The 18,780-nt window shown below is 40.4% G+C and overlaps 1 protein-coding gene across 1 annotated transcript in view; it reads right to left on the bottom strand.

Moving 5' to 3' along the window:
- Positions 1–18,780, bottom strand: part of LOC109924474 (histone-lysine N-methyltransferase 2D-like) — a 143,392-nt gene that overhangs the window by 124,009 nt on the left and 603 nt on the right. Inside the window, 3 exon segments of the mRNA XM_048618858.1 lie at positions 616–866; positions 2,281–2,416; positions 10,957–11,045. Of these exon segments, the coding sequence (XP_048474815.1) occupies positions 616–866; positions 2,281–2,416; positions 10,957–11,005 (436 nt within the window). The 5' untranslated portion in view covers positions 11,006–11,045.

Raw genomic sequence — 18,780 nt, forward strand, 5'->3', positions numbered from 1 at the left:
ATGATTCAAGTTCACAGAGTAACTCAAGTGTTGGTTCAACTCTGCAGCTCAACGTGACTTTGTGTAAGCACAGAATTTGAGATAAAAGACAATAATGGAGCAACTATAAAGTAGTTTGAGGTCCTAGAGAGCATCTTCAATTTATTTTCTTCTGCTCTTTGTCTAGTTAACCAAAATTTATTTGCTTTCAATACACTGGCATGAAGTTTTTTTTTCCAAAAAGAAATTAAATCTGCACAAGAACAAGACCAAGATAATCTGTAAAGGACTCCATCGGCATATACAATTCTTGAGACTGAAGTTAAGGTCCTAGTGAAAGGGCATCATACACTAGCATTGTCATTACTGCTGAATTATTCCGGACTACTTGGAGATTTCATCATTTAAATTATTAAAAGATAAAAGATTTAACAGGACTAAAAATTAAAACCTTAAATGAATCCAAACTGTAATCGTTGCAACAAATTTATTGAGAGAAGTATCGTTAGAAACAATTTTATAAAAATTGTTAGTAGAAACACTTAATACAAGAAATGACACTCCTGAAATCCAATTTTTAGAACAGTTTTGGGAAATGTTGGACTCTTAAACAATAAAGAAAACAGTTTTTTTCACCTGTTGACTCAAAGAGAGCCATTGTTGTTGCACTTTTTTCAAAGCCAACTTGCACAAGTTCATCGGAGAGCCCCTCCATCCCTGAAACACTCATGTGCCTTGACGCTGGACTGCCTTCCTTTGTAGTTCTGTTTGTTTCTCCATTTCCAAATTCATCCAACACAGCCGATGGATCAAATTGCTTCAGCTCTCTTTGCCCATGTAAGCTCTGCTCTCCACAATTACAAAACACGCACAGCTTTTGCTCCGAGCTGGACAGAAAGATGGTTTAACTTTGAATTAAAAACATTGGAGACAAATCAATAATTTCACAGAAGAAAAGGCACTTGAAGGGAATAAATTTGTACAGTTGCAGTGGGGAATAGAACTGACAAAACTGCTCAATGGATAGCCAGTATTGACATGATGGGCCAAATGGCCTCCATCATTGCATTATGGCTAATTCAATTTGCTCACTTCATAACTGATCTTTTAATCATTCTCAACTGCTGTTGTCTTTATCATTTTCACTGCTTACATTAGCCAAGTTATACTTATCTTTAAAATATAAATTACCCAGAGTAATGCCGGGTAGTGGCCACAAGATCAGGAAAATACTTCGATTCATTTTCAACCCTTGCTCCATCGAAGTTAATAAGGCAAATTATCTGCAACTCAAACCAAATCACCAGTATGCAGCAAAATCTGCATCGTGAAAAAGTAATTTTCTGAAGAAGGTCTAGGCCCGAAACGTCAGCCTTCCTGCTCCTCTGATGCTGCTTGGCCTGCTGTGTTCATCCAGCTCGGCACCTTGTTATCTCGTGAAAAAGTAATGCTGGTTACAAATGTGAACTTAAGATATTTACATAACTTGACACAGGTGCATTTTTAGTGCAGTGCCAAGTTCATTAAAAATCTCTACCTTGGTAGAATTCAGAACATGTCTGTTTTTCCACTGTACACAGTATAAGGATTTAACGCCTTGGAATTATTAAAGTTAGACATTCTTCACATTATTCTCACTGCTAGAGTTTATTGTTGCTACCTATTTCCGTTCTACCTCTACTATTCACGGATGCTCGCTCCTATTTCTTCTAAGGTCACGTTTTCATCATGAAACTCAATTTTTTTTAAATGCAGAAAATTACTTTCCTACTTTGGTTGCAATCGTTCACTGGCAAACATTGGAGTTTAAACTTGCCACAACACACCAGTGGGACTCAAATTCATGCCAAATTCTAGATTTCATATGTGCTAGTGAGGGCAGAATACTAACACAGCCAAAAGCTTCCTCAATATCTTGCATTTTTGGATGGCAGAAGTGAATGATAAAACAGAAGTGAGCCAACTCAATGAAAACAACACGTTAGCACTACCAAGACACAGAAACATATCAAATGGGGAGTTAAAGAACACAGACCACAACAAAAGCTAAGGCTGCACCTATAAATTAATTAAAAGCAGATATAGACATCTGTAAGAAAGGAAAGTACAAATTTTTATATCACTACAGAATATCCTTCACCTTGCCCCAAATAAAATTATGAAATACTGCTACTTATCATAAATAATTAGTCCCTACTGAATTACGCAAATGCAAATTGTGGATTCTCCCGATTCTCCTGTCAAAAACTTCGAGTAATGCCCTCAGATTCCAAGACAGCTCCTGAACATTTCCACTTTTACCTGCACTGCTCCTTGTGCTGCTCTTTCAAAGCATGCTCTGATGTTTCTTCTCGTTTTGTGCAACCACAAGATGCAGACGGATCAGCTTCTTCATCTTCTCCTAAAGAACTATTTTCAGCAGAGTCAATGTTCATAGCTGCAACAGAAAATGAAATTGCTCTATTAACCCTAAATGCATTAAATTATTTTAGCATCCTTTCAGAAATATTTTTTGCAAAGTCATTATCTACTTTTTCATTACCTTTGGGCTTACAATTATATGACATTCGATTAGCAAATGTATCATCCAACAGAGTGTGGTTGCCACCGACACCAGGAATATACATACACGCCTGGGTCTGGAATAATTTTTATTTCTTTTAACATCAGTAGCAAACTTACCAAATGAACATGAAGTTTAGAATAAGAAATCTAAGTTCCTGCTCAGAAATAAAGTGTAAAAATCCAGACCAAGTCAAATTGAGAACAAAAATGCAGGAATGGGATTTAGACGGAGAAACTAAACTCAATTCAAAAGAAGCAGTCTATCTGCTATCTAAGCAGTTACTTACTTGCTGCAATTCTACATACAAAATTAACTGTAACCTGCTAACCAAACAACTCAGGTCTCTTAAACAAGGGCAGAAAATAAATCTGACAAGTGCAATTATACCAAATTGCCACAGAAAAATAATAGGATGTTGCAGCATTTATTAGAGAGGCCAATTTGCAGCCTAATCTTAGAGATCATGCCGAGTCTACCAATGCCTTGGGCCATGTTTAGGGTACCGTATACAACTCTGGTCAGAGCAATAAAAATGGCTAATCAGTACAGAAAAGAATAATGAAGAAACAAATCTCATGGAAATGTAGGAGATAGTAAATTCAAATGAAGACAATCCCACTGAATTCAATGATGGAGTGCATCATCTCGAAAAGCTGCAGTCATTGAGGAGGAGGAGGAGAAATAGTGCACCATGATCTTAATCATAAAAGGATGTGACTTTGATTGGGGCTTTTTAAGAGGCAGAAACCGGACTAAAAAAATCAAACAGGAAATTTCTGGAAACATGGTCCTGGTTGGAGGTGAGGAAAGGGACATGAGCAATGTGACAACAGTAAGCAAGACGGAATTTTTCAGAATGGGACGATAATGACGGTCTTAAGAAGAGAATATGAACTATATGGAGAGAGTACTATTCACAATGTCAGCTGGCTTGAAAACTAGGAATGAAAACTAAGTTGTGTCATTTTGAGTCTCATGGATAAAATGCATTTAGGAAAATAAGAGACAAACTAGAGGAAAATGAAGATTCAGAAATAGGGTGAGAGAAGTTTAGCTTGATGAGGAAAGGTAGGCTGGGAGGTAGAGGCAGGTGACAATCTTCAGTTAGTGAGATCCTCAAACTTACTGTTGGTGAAAATGGACAGGATAGGAATTCAAAAAGCAGTTGGTAGTGGTGAAAAAACTAGGTCATCTTCAGTCTGCAGAATGACTCTGGAATAAATGAGTTTTAATAAAGAGCAAGACAAGAGAGTGTCTGATGCAGTCCAGCAAATTGCAACATTGAGCTGCAGATACGTTTGCTTCTGCACTTCTGAGAGTATATGGCAGACTAAGAACCAAGATGTGTGCGTGAAGCTTTTATTGGGAACAGGACAAGGGTGACAGAGAGGAGTTGTTGAACAGATTGATAGCTGAATCAATACCACAGTGCATGAAGGGCCAAAAGCTATTCAGCGGGCAGTTTCAAAGTGCCAATCTAAGAGATTCGAAGAAGCAAATTTCCAGGGGCAGACAGAGGGGATTTTAAGATTGGAAGGAGGTGAGGGTTGTAGGTGAAGAAGAATACCACAAGTGGTCAGAATGGTCTCACCCAAGATCAAGAACATGAGAGTAGAGGCTTAGAGGTAAAAGGTCATGCGAGTGTCTACGCGAAGACAAAGCAGCAGTGAAATCACAGAAGAGAGGGTAAGGCGAGTAGATATGGATGATGATTTCACTTCGAGCAGAGGGAGGATATTTTTGACGCACTCTAGCTTTTTAGGATACGAACACATTCACCATGAGATTCTGCAACAAGGTCGAGAAGAGTCTATGAACAGTATTGTTACTACCCTCAACCTAACAGATACACAGAGCAATTAGCCAGAATCTTGACTGCTGAGGATAGTGGAGAAGAAAAAGAAAGCCGAGCACTCAAATAGCATAGGCCTGAAATGATTTGATACCAAAGCTATACCCAAATTTTCTCTCTTCCTAAGGTCTGTCCCTTGACATGGTGAAAAGGATTGCATGCACCCTTCCTGATTGAAATGCAAGACCGAGAACAGCCTTCCAAATCAGACAGTTCAAAAGGTTGGAACCACCCTAAAAATTGGGTATTGTGAAAATGATCGATCTGCCCACGTAAAAATGTCTTTTGTTATACAAGCACACTAAACAGACCTGTTCTGGGCTTGCAAACATAAGCATCAAATATGGAAAACCACAATCTGTCGGACATAAGACAATGTGATCCTCCAACTGAAGTCACATATCTTGATGTGGACAGAGCTTTGCTCGTGCTACTTGGAAGCCTCTAAAGGGATGTGTGTGCATGTGTCTCTCTAAGCAGTAGTGACAACACAGAGACAGATGAGGATGGTTCAGAAGTTAAAGAGAGCAAGTTAATTCGACAAGGCAGGCAACAGCAACTCTGAACAAGGTAACTCTGAATAATTAACTGCATTTATTTCAATGCAAGGGGTCTCAAAGATAAGGCAGGTGAACTTAGGGCATGGTTGGGAACATGGGAATAGGATATCATAGCTACTACAGAAAAATGGCTGAGGGAAGGACGGGACGGGACGATCTTCCCAGGTTTAGATGCCATAAGAAGGATAGAAAGGGAGGCGGGGTGGGAGAGAGTGGTGTTTTTGCTGAGAGAAAACAATACTATTGTACTTAGGGGATATTCCTGGAAGAAAATCGCCCAGTGAAGCTATATGGACGCAACTCAGAAATAAGAAGGGATGATCACCTTGATGGTATTATACAAGAGGTCCCCCAATAGACAGCGGGAAACTGAACAGCGAACATGTGCAGCGATCTCTGATATGTGCAAGAATACTAGAGTTGTAACAGTAGGGGATTTTGTTTTTCTAAACATAGACTGGGATATGGAGGAATTTGTTAAATGTGTTCAAGAAAATTTTTATCAATATATAGATGTACCTACTAGAGCAGGAGCAAAACTTGACCACCTCTTGGGAAATAAGGCAGGTAGTGACTGAAGTGTTAGTGGGGGAGCACTTTGGGGCTATGGATCATAATTTTTTTTAAACTAGTAGAATTAAGGATAGGCCTTATATAAAAGTTAAAGTTCTAAATTGGAGCAAGGCCAAATTTTGATGGTATAAGACAGGAACTTTCAAAAGTTGATTGGGAAGACTGATCACAGGTAAAGGAACAATTAGGAAGTGGGAGGCTTTCAAACATGAGATAACGAGAGTTCGGAGGCAGTATGTTCTTGTTAGTGAAGGGTAAGGCTGGTACAAGTCGGCAACAATGGATGAATAAAGATATTGAGGCTCATGTCATAAGGAGGAGGCATGTGTCAGGTATAGACAATTGGAATCAAGTGAATCTTTTGAAGAGTATAAGTGGAGTAGGGGCATTCTTAAGAGGGAAATCAGGAGGGCAAACAGGGGGTATGAGATAGCCTTGGCAGTTAAGATTAAGGATAATCCAAAGAGACTCCACAAGTACATTAAGAGCAAAACAGCAACTAGGGAGAGAATGGGGTCCCGTTAAAGATCAACATGATGATCTGTGTGGAACCACAGGAAATGGGAGAGATACTAAACAAATATTTCACGTCAGTATTTACTGCAGACAAAGACATGGAGGCTACGAAACTCGGAGAAATAAATATTGATGTCTTAAACAGTCCAGTAGAGGTGGTGCTGGAGGTCTTAAAATACAAAGGTGGGTAAATCTCTAGGACCTGATCAGGCATATCCCAGAATGTTGTCAGAAGCAAAGGAAGAAATTGCGGGGCCACTAACAAAGATATTTGTATCATCTACAGCCACAGGTGAGGTGCCGGGGAGGGTGGCTAATGTTGGGCTGCAAGGACATGCCTGACAACTATAAACTGATGAGTCTGACATCAGTGATGGATAAGCTGTTGGAGGGGATTTTGAGAGATTGCATTTACATGCACTTAGAGAGGCAAGGACTCATTAGGGATAGTCAGCGTGGCTTTGCACGTGGGAATTTGAGTCTCACCAACTTGACAGAGTTTTTTCCAGGACATGACCCAATAGCTGAGGGTACAGTGGTAGCTGTTGTCAACATGGACTTTAGTAAAGCCTTTGACAAGGTTCCGCATGGGAGACTGATTAGTGAAGTTACATCATACGGGATTCAAGGAAAGCTTGTCAATTGGATACAAAATTGGTTTGGTTTGATGGAAGGAGACAGGATGGTGGTGGAAGGTTTGTTTTTGGGACTGGAGGCCTGTGACCAGTGATGTTCCACAGGGATTTGAGCTCAGTCCACTGTTGTGTCATTTATAGAAATGATTTAGATGAGAATTTAGGAAGCATGGTAAGTTAGTTTGCGGATGACACCAAAATTGGTGGTATAGTCAACAGTGAAGAAAATTATCTAAGATTACAAAGGGGTCTTGATCAATTGGGTCAATGGGTCAATGGGCCAGGGAGTAGCAGATGAAATTTAATTTGGATAAATGCGAGGTGTTGCATTTTGATAAGATGAACAAGGGCAGGACTTATACAATTAACAGTAAGGCCCTGGGTAGTGTTGTCAAAAAAAGAGACCTAGAGGTTCAGGTACATAATTCTTTCAAAGTTGCATCACAGGTAGACAGGGTGGTTTAGGCGGTGTTTGGCACACTTGCCTTCATTGCTCAAGCCTTTGAGTATAGGAGTTGGGAAGTCATGTTGTGGTTGTACAGAACATAGGTGAGGCCATTTTAGGAGTACTGTGTACAGTTCTGGCTGCCATGCTATAGGAAGGATATTATTAAATCAGAGAGGATGCAGAAAAGATTTACAAGAATGTCAGTGGGACTGGAGGGTTTCTGTCCTAGGGACAGGCTGGATAGGGTGGAACATTTTCCACTGGACCGTAGGAGGTGGAGGGGTGACTTTATACAGGGATATAAAATCACGAGGGGCATAGATAAGGTGAAAAGCAAAAGCTCTTTTCCCTAGGGTAGGGATATTCAAAATTAGAGGGCTTTTCAAGGTGAGAGGAGAAAGATTTGATAGGGACCTGAGGGACAACTTTTTCACACAGAGGGGGATTCATATGTGGAATGAACTACCAGAGGAATGGTAGAGGTGAGTACAATTAAACATTTAAAAGACATTTGGACAGGTACATGGATTGGAAAGGTTTAGAGGGATAGGGGCCAAACATGGGTAAATGGGACCAGTTTAGTTTGGGAAACTTGGTTGGCATGGACAAGTTGGACTAAAGGGTCTGTTTCCCTGCTGTATAACTATGACTCTACAACAGCAGGTAGAAGAGACAAATCAACTAAACAGCCAGCTCAAGAGTCACTGATAGCAAAACGAGCTGACTCGTCCTCTTTGGTACTGCAATGGGTTTAGGACTCTACATTAGCATTTGTGCTTCATTTGAAAACATTTCAGAGAACAGGTTTGGCAATTAAAACTCTGCCAACACTAGCATAATGTTATTGAGACACCTTCTGAAGAGAACAATTATGTGCAAGCATTAATAAAATTAATAACAGAAGCAAACTTAAAAAGGATTTATCCTTGTTTCCCTAGATAGTTTAGCAAGTGAAAATCCCTTCTGGAATACAGGGGTTCACCTACAATTGAAATAAGACAGAAATCATAAGTACCTTGGATGAATTAAAGATCCAAATGTAACCTAGACTCTCAGTCTGCTCTCCACTGATTGTTCAACTTCAATCAGTTTATATACATTGCCACATATAAAATTACACAAATATAAACTTTAAGAGTAAAGTTAGAACATAGGAAGGTAGGACTTAGGACCACAATTAGACTATTCAGCCCTCCAAGACTGCTCGAGCATTGACGAAGATCGTGGCTGATCTAATTGTGGTCTCAACTCCATTTTCTTGTTTGCACCGCATAATCCTGGACTCCCCCACCTAGTACAAATCTGTCTAATTGAGCCTTGAATACAGGGAGAACGAGAGTCAGAGATGCACTGTTCTAAGTCCATTACGACTCTTAAAATGGTGGGAGAAACAAGCTGAGCAGAATGGAGGGACAGGGAACGCTACAGGATGAGGGAGATTTGAGATCATGTGTGAACAAAAAGCAAAAGGAGTTGGTGATGATTGTGAAGAGAGATCAGTCCAGAGTATGTTAACGACAGAATATCACCCAGCTCTGTTGAAAGTTAAACCAAGAAAACCAGACAAAAGTGGTGAACAGAGGTCATGGTCTGAAGTTCCTCGTTCTTAAACTGTGTACCCTAATTCCACAAAGTACAACCATCCTCTCAGAAGCCAACCTGTCAAGCCCCCTGAAGATCTTATATGCTTCAATAAGATCATCTCATTGTTCTAAACTGCAATGGGTACAGGCCCAAACTGTTCAACCTTTCTTCGTAAATCCTATATCCCAGGTAGGAGTCAAGTGAACCTTCTCTGAACTGCTTCTACACAATTATATCCTTTTCAAATAAAGGAGAGCAAAACAGTACACAGTACTCCAGAAGTGACTTCACCAAGGTCTTGTACATCTGGAGTCAAATTTCCCTACTTTCACATTCCATTCACCTTGCAATAAATAACATTTGATTTGCCTTCCTAATACATCATGGGAAAGTTTACAAAAGAAATAATTCAGATTCCTAAGGAAGCAGGTTGTAATTACTATAAATTGCAGCTTGGTATGCATTTATTAAGATGTTCAGCATTTAGCACTATAGATTACTATGCAGTACAACTTTCACACTACAAAAGCATTAATGTTATGGTTTTTTTAATGAGCAGAATAATCTGAAAATATTGGGCCAGTGCTTTGTTAATAATATTCAGCTTGCAAAGTCAAACCTGACTACATGATCCATTAACAAGAGGAAAGGAGCCATATCAGCATACTATTTTCCCTGCAAAAAAGTCCTACAGGAAGTGGATTACAGATATAATTTGGTCCTCACTCAAAGCTTGACAGTTGGATACAAAACGAGGCTCTGCATTATTGTGCTCAATATCAACATCCAGCTTTTAGGGTCTTCCAATGGTGCCTGATCAATGAGAGTTTTAGGAGAGCTGATCAAAGTTGCATTTGAAACAAAAACTTTGAAGATGAATTGTAAATATAGATAGAGGAATAGAAGTAGATGTGATCAGCAGGGCTCCCCAGAGTGTACAGCCAAGGTGACTGAAGCCTCTGCCACTAGTACTGACCTGAATGGTGGTGGATGTCCAACAGAGAAAAAGAACGTACAGAAAGCCAAAACAGGAGGATGGAAAGAAGAAGGTTGGAAGAGACAGAGCATTGGAGAGCTTAGATGAGGATTAAGTACTATATTCACTGCGGAGAGGGCACGATAGCCACAATGTCAAAGGGAAATTGGATATATACTTGAAAAGGAAATACTGAACTAAAATGACTTGGTAGTAGGGTTAATGGAATAACCCTTACAAAGAGATGGTCAAGGCACAATGACCTATGTGTGTTGTAAATTCCATGACTGTGAAGCCAATATAGATCAGGACAGGAGAGTAGTGGGTGAGCGGGACTTGGATGTTGGACAGTGGAAGACTGAGGAGACAGAGGTGAATAAGGTTTCAGTGTGACTGAAGGGATGGTATGCTGGAACCAAGTAATCCTGTCAATGGTAAGATGAGAGGTTTGGATAGCTACCAAAAGTTTTGCAAGGACAGATTCAGCCGGATTAGAAAGACAGTTAATGCCAAATGATAGGAGTTCACAAAATGATAGTTTCAATCTTTCTAGCGCTTAGCTTAAAGTAAAACTGACTTTCTAAAGCTGCAGAGAGCACAGAAACGGCATACAAAATATCACTTCAAAACATTATCACTAAGAAGAATTTCCTGTACCTAGATCGGCTTAGCTTTTGATCAGTTGAATATAGGCTGGCTGACAAATGTGTCTGAAGCTGTTCATTGGCAGTTCTATGCAAGTAAACAAACAATTTTGATTCACAGAAATAATTGACCACAGTATAGTTAGGAGATGATTTCATGGCTAATTTTTCTGTGCATCTTCCAAGGATACAAAATTGCATGTGTGACCCAGACTTTCCTCCAGTCAGGAGTCATTCTAATTAGGCAGGTTGGAAAAGCCATTCAAAGTCATACAAAACAATGTGAAGCATATTTCATGGGTTAATTCTATGTTACACATCAGTGTGAAAGCATGCCTTTGGCTATTCAAAAGAGGCTGAAAGAAATGACAATTATTTTGGGGAAGTAAAATCACACAATTAAAAGGCTTTTTGCAAGCACGCAAGGGGAGGGGCAAAAGGGGAGGGGCAAAAGGGGAGCCAAAAGTGAGGAGGCGGAATGCTGACAGATAAACTGCACCACAGTATTTCAATACTAATGCTGCTACTAAGTGGTCAGGTTTTCACGGACAATCACGAAGTACACACAGGCCTAGTACAGAATGCGCTTTGACAACACAAAATCAACAAACAGTAAGCCATACCTGTGGCACTTGAGCAATTATCTTCATTACTCGATTCCATTCCATCCATACTGCACTTTTTCCAGAATCCACACCCTTTACAGAAGCACCTGAAAAGCAAATTGGAGGCAGTGTTCTTAAATAACAAAAAGATACTATGCTGACATTGTTTTTTGAATTGGGGTGGGGGGGTGGGGAGGAACTGCACTTTGCTTGCCTCACAAATGAATACGTCCAGGGCTTCATAACAACCTTTACCAATCAAATGTACTTAATGTTCAGCAATGTTAATCAGACAGCCCTGAAAGTAGCCAAATAACTGGATGCAATAACTATTCTACCAAAAAAAAACACAAACTGATTCTTTTAATTTTAGCTTTCAGTACATTACAGAGGAACAGGATCAGGTAGTTCAGCCTTCAAGCCTGTTCAGTCATTCAGTTAGATCATGGTTGATCGAGAACTTAACTCCATCGTCCAGTCTTGGGTAGCTACTTAGTTTAGAGGGAAAGATTATATTACAATAGAATTTCTCAGTGATGTTAAGAGTTGCTACAAGTTTCACAAATTAGCTGCGAGAATTAGAAGAAAAGGTAATGGACTCAAGATGGAAAGAAGTCCACGAATATTATGTAACAATATTGTATTATATATGTTAATATTACAAATATTGCTGACACAAGTCAGCAAAATGCTTTGTTTCTCACCTTGTCAGTTCAAGAAAGCAACTTGCCCTAACTAGGTGGAGTGTGTGTGCAAATTACACAAAAGGAGGAAAATCAACCCATTCTGTCATTTAAGAGGATCGTAGCTGATCTGTGGGAACTACCAAGGAAACAGAAACATAAACATAGAAAATAGATGGAGTAGGCCATTCAGCCCTTCGAGCCTGCACCACCATTCAATACTATCACTGTTGATCATGCAATTTCAGTATCCCATTCCCGCTTTACCTCTATTCCCCTTGATCCCTTTCGCTGCAAGGGCCACATCCAGCTCCCCCATGAATACATCTAATCAACTGGCCCCAACAGCTTCCTATGGGAGAGAATTCCACAGGTTCACAATTCTGAGTGAAGAAATTCTTCCTCCTCTCAGTCCTGAATGGCTTACCCCTTATTCTTAGACTGTGACTCCTAGTTCTGGGCTTCCCCAACATCAGGAACATTCTTCCCAAATCGAGCCTGTCCAGTCCCATCAGGATTTTATATGTTTCTACGAGATCCCCCTCCATTCTTCTAAATTCCACAGAGTACAAGCCCAGTCAAGCCAGTTTATCTTCGTATGTCAGTCATGCCATCCTGGGAACCAGCTTGGTGGGAACCTTCACTGGACTCCCTCAATAGCAAGAATGTCTTTCCTCAGACTGGGAGACCAAAACTGCACACAATACTCAAGGTGTGGCCTCACCAAGGCCCTGTATAACTACAGCAAGACATCCCTACTCCGATACTCAAATCCTCTCACAATGAAAGCCAGCATGCCATTAGTTTTCCTCACCGCCTGCTGTACCTGCATGCCAACCTTCAGTGACTGTTCCACCATGACACCCAGGTCTCGTTGCACCTCACTTTTCCCTGAACTGCCACCACAGATAATAATAATCTGCCTTCTTGCTTTTGCAACCAAAAAGTGGATAACGCCCACTCAGCCAGCCCGTCTGTCCAGGTCACCCTACAGCCTCTGAGCATCCTCCTCTCAGTTCACACTGCCACTCAGCTTAGTGTCATCTGCAAATTTGGAGACATTGCATTCAATTCCTTCATCCAAATTGTTAATGTATATTGGGAACAGGGTCCCAACACTGAACTCTGCAGTACTCCACTCGCCACTGCCTGCCACTCTGCAAAGGACCCATTTATTCCAACTCTCTGCTTCCTGCTTGCCACTCGCCAACCAATTCTCTATCCACATCAATACATTACCTCTGATACCATGAGCTTTAATTTTGTTTACTAATCTAGTGTGGAACCTTGTCAGAAACCTTTTCAAAGTCCAGATACACAACATCCATTGATTCACCCTTGTCCACTCTACTGGTCACATCCTCAAAGATTTGTCAAGCATATTTTCCCTCTAGTGAAGTCATGCTGACTTGGACCAATCCTGTCACTGCTTTCCAAATGCTCAGTTATTACATCCTTAATAATCGACTCCAGCAAACTCCCTACTCTCTGTCACCGGGAAGATCATCGCCTGAATCCTCCAAGGCACATTCTCCCAGCCTGAGAGGATCCTTCCTGAAAGCCATCGTGGCTTCCAACCAAACCACAGAACTATGGGCATGATTTTCACTGCTCGGCAACTCCAAGAGAAGTTCCAGGAACAACACCAACCTCTCTACGTGCCTTTCATTGATCTGACCAAGGCTTCTGACTCAATCAGGAAGTGCTATGGAAGGCCCTGTCAAAGGCCAACTGTCCAGTGAAATTCATCAACATCCTCCATTCCCTACACAAGATGTTGGCAATGGTCCTCTGCAGCGGTAAATTTGACAGAATCCTGAGGTCAAGCGCAAATGTGCCATCATTCCCACCCTTTCCTCCATCTTCATTACCACCATTCTCCATCTTGTCAAGAACAAACTTCTCAGCGGTGTGGACATCGTCTACAGGATGGATGGAAAACTTTTCAACTTCAACCAGTTGCAATTTCACTTGTGGAACTTCAACATGTGGATGACAATGTCATCTCTGCTCTCTCGGAAGAGAGGAGTTTTCAAGCCTCACGTAACACCTTCATGGAAACATACCGAAGAAATGGCCTTGGCCTCAACCTCAAGATGACTCAAATCCTTCACATTAAGCCGCCCCAAGTCAAATCCCATTGAGATGAATGGAGAAGTGCTCCCAAATGTGGAACATTTCCCTTACCTGGCTACATCAATACAGAGATTCAACATCACGCCCAATCTGAAGCGTCGCCTTCAAACACCCAAGCGTTAGGGTCTTCGATAACTGACATCCGTGCTGATATGAAGATCCTTGCGAATAATCCTTCCAACTCTTCTACATGTCGCCGAAATGTAAACTTAATGCCATCTCAAGACCGTTGAGAAGTATCAATGATGTTGGAGAGGATGCTCCACGTCAGCTGGGAGGACAGGCATTAACAATATCAATGTCCTTGAAGCGGCTCATGGCACCAGCATCAAAACCAAGATCATCCGAAACCAACTCCACTGGACTGGCCACATGCTTAGGATGCCTGAATTCGAACTACAAAAGCAAATCTGCGGCCAGCTCAAGGAAGGGACTTGAGCAAGAGGCGACAAAGATCACCATGAAGGCTTCCCTGAAGAAAAGCAACATAGATGTCAATGCATGGCAGACCCTTATTCAAAAGAAACCGACTTGGAGGAAACTCCCATAAGAAGAGACAATTCTTTGAGAACTCCCATTAGCAAGAAGTACAAGAGGAGGAAGTACAAGAAAAGGAACCAGGAAAAGGCATGCCAATGATCTCAAAGCCAAGGAGCACTCCCACCTTCCAGAAACACTTGCCAAATGTGATACACCTGACCTGTATCTCAACACCATGGTTCTATATCCTTTAGTGCCTTTACCTAACAAAAGCATCAACTTCAGATTTGAAATATTCAATTAATCAAGCCTCAATCATTTTTAGGCAAATAGGTCCAAAATTCCACTTACCTTGTATGCGAAGCAGTACTTACTGCACAGTTTAGATCTGATTTTAAGGCTATTCCACTCATCTTACACCCCCATTCTTGACTCTCTTACCAGAAGACATTGTTATGTACGCCATCAAATGCTTTAATCATCCATAACACCTCAAATCAACTCACACTTAGCCTCCTATATACAAATGAATGCATGCCAAAGTTTGTGCAACTAATTCTTCATGCAAGCCAATAGACTGCCACAAATTCCATGTGCTTGCACTTGTGGGTGTGGAACTTCAAACACTTTCTGCTAGCCCATATAAACAATCCATCCCTAAACACTTCCCAAGCAGATCACTATTCAATTTTCCTGCCAATTGACCATAGAATACCAACAAAAAAGGTATTAAACAGAAAATAGACCGTTATGTGCCACAGAGAGCTAATTCAACATTCCTATTTGGAGAAGATGTTCAAACATCCCAAAATGATGCAAAAGTAAAGGAATGGCAAATAACCGGGTTTGGTGACTTAACGTGGCTGCAGTTTTCAACCAAAAGATCACATTACGTAACTGTAACATGACACAATATGGGGGATTTGCTCGGTTTCATATATCCTTAAAAAAAAATTCAAATATTTCTAGTCACCAGTGTGATCTACAACAGTTCAGGAATAATGCAACTATTTGTAAAGCTGTGTGTTTAGTAACCTAAACACCAACCTGCCCCACCATACTCAAATTTCATGCCAAATGAGACACTGTTCTCATACTAACTGATTTTTCAGGTAGCAGATTGGTTCACTACACAGTCTGGAAACTGAGTGCAGCTTCGTGGCAGGAAAGTAGATGGAAACCAAAGCCATGCAACAGGAGCCAAATCAAAGCACCTTGCAAAACTACATTCAGCTACTCAGGTCATTATTATGGGATTATTTTCTGAACTGCAGGTGCAGAAGGCTTCACTACAGTACAGATCAAGAGGGTGACATCAAAAGTTTTAAACAGGGCAGCAAGGATACAGGAGGATTGGAACAAAACATTTCAAACAGAAGGCATATTTACTGAAGTACAACATTAGAGCAATTAGTAGAGGGGCTAAAAGTGACCTCAAATTGGTCAACACAACACCTGGTCAATGCAGAGTGCAAACTAATTCAATAAACAGAATACTAAACTATGTTGCCACATCAGTGCACACCTAAGGGTGTCATGCTCAAAGTCTATACTGCTCTGGTCATGTCATTTATCAATTGCTGCAGATAGTTCAGATCATAAAGACAAAAGGGAAACATTCAAGTCCAGGCAACAGTCACAAGGTTGACCCCAAGCATTAGAATAGTATTTAAAACTGATGCTTTCAATGGAATGAAAAAAATGTGTTTTCTTTACAAAATCAAATGTAGACAAGGGGAGAGAAGTACAAACTAGCAAAAGTGAATTAAGCGTTGTTTGGAAGAATTTCACGCAACAATCAATAACTGGAATAGTCTTCCTTGTAGGGCAGTGAAGCACTAACTCAGATCAGTTAGATGCCATGATGATAGCACACTGTAGACTTTTCAGGTAGGGTAAGCTAGATATGTCAAGTGACTGTGCATCTACACTTTATAATGGTCTGTGTCACAACATTTTGGAATGCTTATGCTGAGTTCAGAAAGATCAGAGTGGCCAGTTATACCAACCAAATCAACTGGTACAATCATTGCTTGTTTTTAAAACTGGCCCTTTACAAATCACAACCATGTTGAGGTTGGTTGGCTCGCCGAGCTGGTTTGTTGTTCTGCAGACGTTTCGTTACCGTGCTTGGTAACATCCTCAGTGCAGCCTCTGATGAAGCGTCGGTGTGTTTTCCTGCCTGGTTTTTAAACTCTGGGGTCCGTTGCGATGGATTGCCTCACTTCCGGGTTTCCTCCGTAGTGGAATGTATATGGGGTCGAGTTCAATGTGTTTATTAATAGCATGCTTCGTGGAGTGCCATGCTTCCAGGAATTCTCGTGCTTGTCTCTGCCTAGCCTGTCCCAGGATCTTGGTGTTGTCCCAGTCGAAGTCGTGGTTCTCCTTGTCCATGTGGATTGAGATGTCTCAGTCTGAAGTAATAAAGCCTTCTTCTGCTAATTCGTACCAGTTACAATTGAAAACAAGTATTAGGGTAACAGACATTAAAGAAAAGTTTCCCAAAGTTCCCTGCATTTTCAGCTCCATTCTGAATCAATGTGTATACTTGGGGGTAAAAAGACATGATGCTTGGACAAGTACTTCACCCTTGGAATTTCAGTTCAAATGTAGTCAAGAATGACTGGACCAAAGTCCATTTCTCTACCGGCTGCAAGAGACCTATATTAAATGAATTTCGGCAAAATTACGAGAGGAAATGTCTGTACAAAGTTTCTGATGATCCAACATCAATTTGCAATCTTACTCAAAGATACAAAGGCAGTTGGAAGTTAATGTAAACATTACACCTGCACAGTTAGGACTGTTTGGAGGTCGGCATGAATGTGCTTAATCTCAGCATGAAATTCACAAAGGCAAAAGCAACAGTCAATATAACTATATAGACATCTCACCATCAGGAACACAAAAAAAAATAATGCATTGGAACATCACTTTGCAATGTCTTCAGAAAAGGACATAAGAGTTTTTTAAAAACCTATTCAACACATGAAATTGGAGGATAATTTGATAACCTTTCACTGAAACTGATGCATTATAAAATACATACACACAAGCACAAATATAGAAAACTGTTTGCATGCCGCTTGCACTGGCTCCCCAAACCCAAAAAGTTAACTCTGCCTAGCGGAAGTTTTTTTAAAGAAAAAAAGAACGTATGTCATGCAAAAATAAACTGTTCAACCCTGGGTAATTTAACAAGTAAATGAACGCCACTGGCAGCTACAGGGAAAACAGAGGACTAAGCAGGATCCTTGCTCCCAAACGCTATCTTTGTTTGTAATGTATATATTGCCTTTGCAGTAATTTCTTCAACCTGGTAATCAACTGTACTATGCATTCAAACAAGGCAAGAAGATGTTCAGTCTGCAACAATCCACAAGTAAATCCAGTACAATTATGACAGCTCCACTGAAACAGCCTTTTGCTTTAGACGGAGCCTATATTAGAGCACTTCAAGCAACCAGGTGAACTCCTACTGTTTCATCATTAGTTCACCACAAAAAAGTTGCACAAATACATTAATAAACAAAGACTTCAACTCCCAAATCCAAAACATCTCAGAACAATTCTGTCCAGAGGGGCCAAACAAAAAGAGCTCACTTTCTGCTCGGCCTGCTGTGTTCATCCAGCCCTGCACCTTGTTGTCTCGGATTCTCCAGCATCTGTAGTTCCTACTATCTCATATTCCCTATTTACAGCTTTTGCAATTGAGAGTTACTATAAAAGGCAAAGACATTTAAAGAAAAATCAAAGTGACCATAGGTTGCTGGTCTTTGCTCCTCTTGAATCAAAGTAGCACACTCCATATGCTTTAACCAAATAGCTTATTGTTGTCTAACATGCAGGCTCAGCGGTATGCAGTCCTGTATAACACTAAGCTTGGAAAAGAAACACATTTTAGTTTATATTTACAGGAATATGCTCTATCTTCATAATGGTGTCTGCTCTAATTTGAGAAGGGAAATATAGTTCCTATGCACTTGTGGTTGACAAAATATGAAGTTTGATCTCTTATTACATTAATTCCCATTATTTTGCAATGTTACGTTTTAATCAGATGACAACAATAGCAAAAGCAGAGCCAAAATTAATACCAAATTTACTCAAATGATATATTTTAAAATATAATCCACATTTAATAAAGTCTACTGATTGCAACATGAAATCTGAGTTTGTGCACATTCATACAATTAACAGCAATTCAGAGTCAAAGTCCTACAGCTTGGAAACAGACCTTTTGATCCAACCTGTCCATGCCAACCGTAAACCCAAACTAAAGTAATCCTACCTGTGTGCGCTTGGCCCATATCCCTCAAAACATTTCTTATTCATGTACTTATTCAAATGCCTTTTAAACATTGTAATTGTACCCGCATCCACTACTTCCTCTGGAAGTTCATTCCACACAGGAACCACTGTGTGTAAGAACAGTTGCCCCTCATGTCTTTTTTTAAAACCTTTCTCCTCTCACCTTAAACTATGCCCCTTAGTCTTGAAATCCCCCAATCTAAGCATAAGACACCTGCCATTCACCTTATTT

This window comes from Rhincodon typus, chromosome 41 (assembly GCF_021869965.1).
Source record: "Rhincodon typus isolate 14 chromosome 41, sRhiTyp1.1, whole genome shotgun sequence".
NCBI classification, from domain to species: Eukaryota; Metazoa; Chordata; class Chondrichthyes; order Orectolobiformes; family Rhincodontidae; genus Rhincodon; species Rhincodon typus.